General features: G+C 45.9%; 2 protein-coding genes across 4 annotated transcripts; both read right to left on the bottom strand.

Annotated features, from left to right (window-relative positions):
* Positions 1 to 102: 102 nt before the first annotated feature.
* On the bottom strand, positions 103 to 3214 carry rgn (regucalcin). Of its 3 annotated transcripts, none has more exons than XM_018672920.2 (8): positions 3067 to 3214; positions 1784 to 2002; positions 1528 to 1710; positions 1353 to 1453; positions 1133 to 1247; positions 854 to 985; positions 557 to 711; positions 103 to 457 (listed from the first exon to the last, which is right to left on the bottom strand). In XM_018672920.2, the coding sequence occupies exons 2-8, from the start codon at positions 1947 to 1949 to the stop codon at positions 407 to 409; spliced, it is 903 nt and encodes a 300-aa protein (XP_018528436.1). In that variant the 5' UTR covers positions 1950 to 2002; positions 3067 to 3214; the 3' UTR covers positions 103 to 406. The 3 variants fall into 3 exon arrangements, with proteins under 3 accessions (XP_018528436.1, XP_018528437.1, XP_018528438.1); XM_018672921.2 differs by having other exon boundaries at positions 3050 to 3165; XM_018672922.2 differs by lacking the exon at positions 3067 to 3214 and adding an exon at positions 2914 to 3047.
* A 561-nt stretch (positions 3215 to 3775) lies between these two features.
* On the bottom strand, positions 3776 to 9428 carry vps16 (VPS16 core subunit of CORVET and HOPS complexes; the record flags this gene model as incomplete). The annotated part of the gene is given in 23 exon segments (XM_051069576.1): positions 3776 to 4639; positions 4725 to 4828; positions 4949 to 5045; positions 5145 to 5227; positions 5308 to 5394; positions 5537 to 5614; positions 5693 to 5797; positions 5975 to 6072; positions 6155 to 6263; positions 6635 to 6751; positions 6753 to 6770; positions 6896 to 7004; positions 7088 to 7123; positions 7244 to 7371; positions 7498 to 7629; positions 7713 to 7884; positions 7972 to 8061; positions 8154 to 8209; positions 8309 to 8431; positions 8512 to 8627; positions 8736 to 8880; positions 9043 to 9171; positions 9337 to 9428. Coding segments are annotated over 23 exon segments (2366 nt in total), but the record flags the coding sequence as incomplete, so codon positions are not given.
* Between the last annotated feature and the right edge of the window lie 45 nt (positions 9429 to 9473).

Consider the following 9473-nt stretch of genomic DNA (forward strand, 5'->3'; position numbering starts at 1 on the left):
TCTCTTTAATACGTTCAGCCTGAAGGTCACATTACCTGATAAACTACATTACCCACAATCCTCTAGGGAGCCTGGGCTGCAGGTGTTCCACATCAACAGGTCTGATGTTTGTTCAGGTTTTATTTTCACGATATATTAAAGCCACAAAAGATCTGTTTCTGATTGGCTGTTAAATGTCTAAGTCACAGAGTCCTTGTTTCTGATTGGCTGTCAGTCACTTATTTATCTAAAGATTTAAACTACAAATATCAATGAAAATCAAGTTAGAAATGAATGACACCTGAGCTACATGTTAATTTTAACAATGAATTCATGAAGTTATTGATCATGGATCACCACAAACAGTTGATCGATCAATCTGCTAATCACTTCCTGCCGGTGATCTGCGCTGTGATTGGCTTCAGGATCATCCTGAGAATGAGGTTGAAGGTCGACCTTTGACCCCAAGTCCTGTGACCTGTAGATACACATACACACACATACACAGGCTGTCAGCATCACCAGGTGTGTGAGTCAGGTGAGTCAGAACACAGGTGAGCAGTTGATGGACTCTCACCCTGAAGGTGTGTCCAGCCAGTGGCTGCTGTCTGCCCTCTGACGGGTTGAGGCCCAGACTGGCTGAGGTCACGTAGAGGTCAGAGTAATCTGGACCTCCGAAACAACAGGAAGTGGTTTTCATCGCCGGGAGAGAGACCGTCTGCAGCCGCACACCTGAGAGGAAGTAACAGGTAACCTTCATTTTCATCATCACTTCATCCAGAGGTTCACACCTGGACAGTCCTTCAGGTCATGTAACCAGTCTAACTAACTAGTGTAACTAATATACCTAACCAGTATAACCAGTATAACTAACCAGTAGCAGGGTCGATGTTGATGACTCGTCCTCCGTTGTAACATGCAACCCAGAGACGACCTTCAGCATCAACCGTCATTCCGTCAGGAAGCCCCTCCCCCTCCTCCATATGGTACACCACACGACGGTTACCTAGACAACAACATAAACAACACACAAAGAAACACACTCAGTTATAATTTTATCTCTTTTGTTTTGACAGCAGCTCAACATGACGTGTCTGTGTACCAATACACAGAGGTACTGCAGTAAAAGTACACAGAGGTACTTCACAGTTACCGATGTGTCCAGTGTTTGAGTCGTAGTCGAAGGCGTCGACGGTCAGAGACAAACTGTCGATGTAGAAAAACGTCTTCTGATCCAAAGACCAGTCGAGTCCGTTAGAGATGTCCACCTGAGAGACAGACAGGTACAGAAAGACAGACAGGTCAAGGACCAGTCCAGCACATGAGGTATATCCACCTGATAATGAGACAGGTAAACAGACAGATGATGTCACCTGGCTCAGGTGTTTGGTCACAGTGAGGTCAGAGGTCACAGAGAACAATGACCCCTGTTGTTTCTCAACCTCCGCAGGTCGCTGCTCCTTCCCCATCGTACCTGAGACACATTACACCGTTACCACGACAACACCCCACACAGGTAATCAGACAGGTGACCAGGAGAACACTCACCTGCTAGCAGCCTTCCAATCGGATCGACCTTCCCATCGTTTAGTCGGTTGTTTGGTTTGTCCTGATCAACCTCCACCAGCGATGTCATCATCTGAGTTGGCCAATCAACAGCCACAATGCTGCGACCCACACCTGCTACATAACCACCTGACCTACGTGGAACCGCAAAGCCTACCATGTCACCTGTGGGCAGACAGACAGGTTAGACAGACTGGTGACAGGTGACAGACTGTTTCCTGCGTGCTGATTGGCTGACCTGTCTCCACAGACTGGATCTGATTGGTCGTTGGACTCCAGCGGTGGATCTTCTGCCCGGCGATGTCGACAAACAGCAGCATCTGCTCTGACTCCTCCCACACCGGTCCTTCACCAATCAAAGCACTCGCTTTCACCACACTCTCCACCTTCACCGATGACATCATCACCTGTCTGTCTGGACCAATCACTGAGCAGGATTCACCTCTCTCACCTGTACCTGTTTTTGAACAGACGACATGTTATATTACTACACAGTACTGTACTACAATATACACTACAAAATACTACACATCTTATACTGGTAGTATAATATTCACTGTACTGCATGAGCCCTGTGTGACTACACAGTACTACAGAGTACTACATGCATACGCTATTATTACACATTACAGTAGTCCTCACACATATCAAACACAATATACTGTACTTATACTTTATGTAACTACACAGTACTACACTCTGTACTACATATTCCATAATAATTTACTGCATATTCAAGTTACTAAATATTGAACCACTACATATTATAGTACTGCATGCCACTATGCACTGTAAAACACAGTACTGTTACATGTAATACCACTGCATCGTAATACTACATGTAGAGAGCATGTGTTATACTGCTATACATAGTTTACATAGTACTACATTCTATAACATGCAGTACTGTAGTACATGTACAGTATGTAGTCAAAGATAATGCAATACTAGAGGTAGTACTAAATGTTACCGTTTACTTATTGATCTGTTTATGAACCAGGTCAGTTAACGCTTAAACACTTCTCTCTGTCGCCAGACTCCGTTAACAATCCGCCACTTTTTATTACTGCCTTGCTAATCGGCACTTCTCAGACCTGCTGGAATCTAACTACAGACGTTTTAGTAATCTAAAGGTTTTTCTACTAAATTCGGCACAAACACAACTCACGGAAGAGAGCTTCATCTTTATAAAATATCAGCTTTTACGAACACACCACAGTGATTTCTACCGGCACTTTCTGAGTCAGTCCGCGGTGACTCAACGGAGTCAAAGTTTAAATTTGAGCAAAATGAAATGGAGTTTGTTGCGTTAACGAATGCCGAAGAGAAGAGAGACTGACTTTTATTCAATAAACCTTCTTCACTTACATAAACTACAACCTTCACTTCCGTAAACACACAAGAGCTTCCAATCATCAGATTTATGAATGGCGTTTGGGTCCGAGAGTCCGCTTGTTATTAGACCGCTGCACTTTCAGAACAGGTTTGTAACACATGTACTCACCTGCAGCAGTAACTTACCCTCCGCAGTATTTCTCCGTGTATGTGTTGGACTTTCACACGGAGACAAGAAGTTTGTTTTCACGGTGCATCAGCTGACATGTGACAGCTCCGCCCCTCCCAACCGGCCGACTTCGACCAAACGCATCCGACAGGATAAAAGCGCAGACTAGGCAAAATGACTAAAGCTGATCTGATTTATAATCGATAAGAAACATCGATAAGAGTCTTCAGTGGACAGATTAGACTCGAACACTGATGACAACTGATTCATCTATAAACTTATTGATTAATGTTTAAGCAGCACATATTGATTGATTGATTGATTCAATGAAACTGAATGAAACTTGTTTCAAAAATGTAAACATTGTTTTTAAAATGTGGTGAAGAAAAAACTGAAACAGTTTTAAATAAAGTTTAAATAAAAATTAAATAAAGTTTAATCAAGGTGAAATAAAGTTGGAGTGAAGTTTGCTGCCCCCTGCTGGAGAACTAAACAAACTCTCCTCGGATCAGCCTCAACATTAGAACTGACTCTGTTTCCTCTGACCTTCAACCACCTGACATCACGTGACCTCTGCTTATTCTGGTCATGTGACAACTGAGCAGCTCTAATGCGGAAGTCCACAAGGTGTGACTGAAAGCTCTGGAAACAGATTAAAGGTTGTAATGAGAATAATGTTTCCAACAGAAAAAATAAAGAGGGAAATGAAAACCAAACAATAAAAAATAATAAACAAAAGATTTAATTTAACAACTAAAGAAAAAACATCAGCTCCTCACACAGGAAGCTTCCTGTGGATTTTTCACAATAAAACATCTGTCTGGTTCTCTGGCACAAAGCTTTTAATGTGAAGCTGCGGCAACAGGAAACGTTGGTTAACAGGAGGAAGGAAGTGAAGACAGCTGAGATACACCAGACAGGAAGTGATTCACCTGACCTGCTCAGTGAACAGGAAATAAATCTGATCCCGACCCGAACAAACACACGACACAAATTAAACCTCAGAGTGTCAACGATGGCAAACATCTGGCTCAGGTCCGGCTCCTTCAAAGTTTCAGTGTCCACAATATCAAAGCAGAAAAGTTTATGTTAGTGAAGAAGACGATTCATCATCGTGTTTCTGACGAGTTACTGAGCTCTGATTGGAACATCTCTGTTTGGGGGAGGGGCTGGGGCCAAGACTGCAATGAAACAGTGGAACAGTAGAAAGTTCACGAAAAGGCAGGAACATGAGGTCAGGGGTCAGGGGTCAGGGCTGGAGTTCAAATAGAAACACAGAAGAAGAAAACCACTTTAAGTCACATCTGCTGATCAATAATCAATCAGTCATCACTAATCATCTGACACTGACGCACATGAAGAAACTGGTTGCCATTGTAACTCCGGTATCAATCAGAGAGTGAAGGTCACTTTTTGGCAGCGGACCTGCATACACTGTGAATGGAGGATCACTTTTTGGTGGCGGTGGTTCGGGCTCGGTTCAGCCTGTCAATCAGCAGCCGGTCGGAGGCGGAGCATCGAGAGAGAACCGCCGCCATCTCTGACTCGTTCCTGCGCTCAATGGCAGCGTCTGCCGCCCCCTCCAGGTCACTGACAGGAAGAGGAAGAGAAGAAGAGTTACCTGAGAGGGTGGGGCTCACCTGTCTGATGATGTCGCAGGTGTTCTGTGCCCTACCTGACGGCCAGGTGAGCTTTGACCTTCTGCTCAGGCGCCACCTTGGAAACGTATTTCTTGGCTTCGTACTTGTTGTTACACTTGATGCAAACTTCAACAAACGCCTGAAGAGGAGACGCAGCTAAGACTCATGGGAGATGTAGTTCTAACACCAATCTTCATTAAATCTTTATTTAAAATACAGAGGTTAACAATATTAACTAAGGGGCGGGGCTTCTTCTTACCAGGTAGCCAATAGGAGACTTCTTGCTCTTGGAGAACTTCTCTAACTCCTCCCACTCCTCCTTCTCTGCCAGAGACTTCAGCTTCAACCACCAATACCTGCACAGGTGAGACAGACAGGTAAGACAGAGAACAGGCAGACAGACAGAGACAGACAGGTATATCATCAGTATCTGTGTCACCTGCTGAGGACCTCACCTTTTATCAGGTACTTTGAAGTCTCTGTAAAGTTGTTCAGCCTGTTTGTGAAGTCCTAACGCCAACAGAGCCTCTATGGTCGCCTGGAAACAGGACACACAGGAAGTGACGTCACAATCTGTCCACCTGTAAACACTCCCAGTAGCCCCGCCCCTTTATCTACCTGTAGAGACAGTCCCAGTAGCCCCGCCCCCTTCTCATCATCCAGTTTTCGTTGAAAACGAAGGAGACGCATCTCGTCCTCTGTGGCCTGGACAGAAAATATTTTAATTCAATAAAAGTAATGGAGGTTAAAACAGGTCCATCAGTTTGTTACTGAAACGACCACACAGGTAACAGGTAACCTAACAGAATGAATACAGTCATTAATCAGAACACAAACTGTGTGTTACCTTGGCAGCAAACTCGTTCTTGGCCTTGTTGTACTCGTCGACAGCGCTCTGCAGGAGAGACAGACGGCTCTCTAACCTCTGCAGAGAGACAGGTAATCACAGGTGAGTTGGATCAATCATCTCAGAACCAGACATAACCTGTTAACCTGTCATTACCTTCTCTCTGTAACTGGCAGTGACGTAGTAGTTGGCGAGCTCCTGATGGTCGTCGTCCTGATTATAAAGATCTTTCAGAGTGTCCTGTTCCTGCAGCTTACAGAACTGAACACAAATCAATCAACCGATCGATCAATCTAACAGTCAACCACAGTATAATCATTGTTTTCCTCTGGTCTATATACAGGTGAAGTAAACCAGCAGGAAACTATAGGTAAACCATAACTACATCACACAGCTGGTGAAGATGAAGGTGATGAAGACTAAGGTGAAGGTGCGTACCTGTCTGTAGAGGCTCAGAGCGACCGGCTGGTTCCTCAGAGTCATGAAGAAATCTCCTCTGTTCATCTCGTTCTTCAGGTAACTGACGACTGTGTACACTGACAACACACAACAGGTGGATCTGTCAGTGACATCATCTATCTGTCAGAAAGGTAGGGGGAGGGGCCAACAGAGACTCACCCAGGTCAGTGTCTCCACTCTCCACAGCTTTACTCAGAGCCAACTGACTCCTCTTCATCTTCAACAGCAGAGGAACCTGTTCTCCAGACCGAGCCTCGAAGTCCAGCAACTGAAACAGAACAATACTATCTGAATACTACCCGAATACTGTCTGAATACTACCTGATATACAGTTATATCAAAAATACTATGATACATGATGCAGTAATACTAAAGTACTATAAACACGGTGACTTCCTGTGTAAACAGCGACAGCAGCAGCTCAGTGTTTGCAGTACTCCTCTGCATGTGCAGCTGATTTAACTTAAAAACAGGAGGACTGTGGCTGAAGTTCTGCAGCTTCTGATTTCTCCGATTTAAGGATTTGTGGAAGTTTATTTTGAAAGGACATTAGAGATGATGATGATGATATCCTCAGGAAGTGGAATTCACTGACTCATATCAACCTGTGTTTCATGTCTGACTCAGGTAAAAAGTTACCTTGATGGCGAGCTCGGTGCGTCCACATTCATAAGCTTTAGCTGCGATGTGAGAGTAAGAGACACCAGGTGAGTCTCCCACCTTCACACACACAGCTCGAGCTATGGCTTCATCTGATTAAGTCCTTCTGCTGCACCTGGACACGCCCACAGACACATCACACAGGTGAGTTTTAAAGGTGACGGCTTCAGACTTAATAAATTATTATATAGGATGGAGTCTGATGAGACCGACAGGTGAGACAGGTGAGGATCAGTTTACCTTGCAGGAAGCCCAGTGTTTCAGGACTCGACTGACTCCCTGATAATCAGGTATCTTCAGGTAACGACAGATCTCTATCGCTAACGGATAAAACTGTCGATATACCAACCTGAGAGACAGGTACAGAGAGGGAGACAGGTGAGAGGTCTGTGTCACAGGTACAGAGAGAGAGAGACAGGTTGGTTGACTCACCTGTCTATCAGAACTTGGAGAGTCATCTGTTTGAATCTGAGGTCAGAGGTCAAGGAGTTTGTCACCACAGTAACAGAGTGAACGGTTTAATTAGGAGTCTACCCCTTAAACACAGGAAAACTACATCTCCCATGATGCAGTGCAGTGTGAGGATACTGAGTGTGTGTGAGCGGCAGACCCACGCTGCTCTCTCTGACGGCGTTCAGGACTCGGAGTTCTCTGCAGGTCGTCACAAACTGATCAGGACTGAAGTCCGTCAGGAAACACTTTCCGAAGGACGCTGCCTGGTGGACAAAACACACATTACACTGTGATGTGCTGACCTCAGATCAGATTATAACTGACCTCAGATCAGATTATATACTAACAAACTGTGTGTTTACTGTGTTTATTATTGTTTACTGTCTCACCCTGAGCAGGGATTTCTGGGTGTTGGTGTCATACTCATGACCTGCTGCCTCCACACACTGTCTCACTGCTTCTCCCAGCATGCTTTGCTCCTTGATTTCCCTCAGGTACTCGTCAGCCTTCTGACTTGACTTCTACACACACACACACACACACACAAAAGGTAAGGTAAGGAATCTGTGAGAGACTGACAGGTGACAGACAGACAGACAGGTACCTCGTACTCTCGGTGGGCCTCCAGCAGCAGGGCTCCAGGAGCCATGGATGCGATCTTGAAGATGTCCTGACAGACCAGAGGAACCTCCTGCAGCAGCTCCTGATTGGTCGAGCTGACGATCCGGACTCCGTCCAGTTCTCCGACCAGAACGCACGGATCCTCCACGGGGAACCTGGGGTCAGGGGTCAAGGCTCAGACAGGGGTCAATGAGGAGAAGCCTGATGAGGTCACTACAAGTCAGAACCGGTTTAAAGGATATTGGACGGTGTCGCTGCAGACTCCGGCCACCAGGAGGAGTCTGTCCCACATCAGCACCACGGATGGCTGCTGGCTCTTTGGTCTGCGACACCTGTACAGGTAGTGAGTGAGACAGACAGACAGGTAAATCTGCAGACACAGGAAATGGGACAGGTAAACAGGAAGTGGGACAGGTAAATGTACCAGATCATCTGTTTGGGTGTTGTCGTCTTCTTGGTGTCGACTTCACTCAGTTTCTCCTGAAAACATACAAAACAAATCACCTGTCAATCATGCACACAGACCCTGCCCCTTCAGGTAAGACATCTGAGAGCTGATTGGACTGAAAAGCAGCCCACCTGGAGGTGGGAGGAGCCTGTCCACAGGTGTCCCGTGTCAGTGAAGAGAGCCAGGTACTTATAGCTAAAGGACACAGACATGTGGACGATGTTTCCAGCCTGAGGACTGAGACCTGGGGGACACTGAGACAGACAGACAGGTGAGGTTAGATACCTGTCAGTTTCTCCACCTGTCTACCTGTCTAACTGCCTAACTGTCTCACCACAGCAGTGCATGACGTGTTGTCCAGGATGAAGAGTTCAGGTCCATTAGACAGGAGGACTTTAGTCTGACGGTCCTGAGTGAGGACGACCCAACAAGATGGCTTCCCCTGCAGACCTGAGGACAGACAGGTCAGAGAGAGACACAGTTAAAAAACAGACAGGTAAGAGACAGACAGGTGAGAGACAGAGAGGTGAAAGGGACAGACAGGTGTACAGATGTTACCTGGGACCTCAGGTAACCTGCGGAGCTTCAGTTCGTCAATGTTGGTTGCCAAGGTGAAGCGGGAGGAGCCTGTTACTATGGCAACACCTGTTCCATAAGGAGAGTGGAACACTTTGGCCTCCAACACCTGACTCTGGACCACTTCCTGTTTAACACAACACACTAGTTAACACATTAGTTAACTGGTTAACAAGTCAGTTGACTAGTCAACTAGTTAAGAAGTTAGTTAACTAGTTGGCAGTTTAGTTGACTGGTTAGATAACTAGTTAAGTGACTTGTTAACTAGTTAACAGGTTAACAGACTGACCTGTCCCATGCTGAAGTGTCTCTTGAAGGATCCGAACAGGTCGTAGATCAGAACTGATCCGTCTTCCTGAACACACAACAACTCATCACTGACCGTCCAACCCAGCTGCACCACAGGACCGCTCTTCCACTGACAGACAGACGGGTCAGAGAGAGACAGACAGGCTGTTACAGACTGTCCAGCTGATAAATGAGGAGAGATGTGAGGTCTGTGTGTGTGTTTACCTAGTTGACAGGTAAGGGGTGGTGTGTGGTGTGTGTGTGTGTGTGTGTGTGTGTGTGTGTGTTTACTCACAGGGAAACTGGCGATGGCGACTCCAGACGCTGAGTAAATCTCCAACTGAGGACGAGAACTGGGAGAACGTCTGTGAGGTTCTCTGAGGAGAGCTGAGAGAGAGACAGGTCAGAGAGAAGAGAGGAGAGAGAGAGAGA

Source organism: Lates calcarifer, unplaced genomic scaffold (genome assembly GCF_001640805.2).
Source record: "Lates calcarifer isolate ASB-BC8 unplaced genomic scaffold, TLL_Latcal_v3 scaffold_43_92, whole genome shotgun sequence".
Classification (NCBI taxonomy): Eukaryota; Metazoa; Chordata; class Actinopteri; family Centropomidae; genus Lates; species Lates calcarifer.

Coding starts and splice junctions, on each gene's coding strand:
- rgn (XM_018672920.2), bottom strand. CDS start 1,949: ATGATGTCATCGGTGAAGGTGGAGAGTGTGGTGAAAGCGAGTGCTTTG. Junction 1,711..1,783: donor GATCCAGTCTGTGGAGACAG/GTCAGCCAATCA, acceptor GTCTGCCCACAG/GTGACATGGTAGGCTTTGCG. Junction 1,454..1,527: donor GATTGGAAGGCTGCTAGCAG/GTGAGTGTTCTC, acceptor AATGTGTCTCAG/GTACGATGGGGAAGGAGCAG.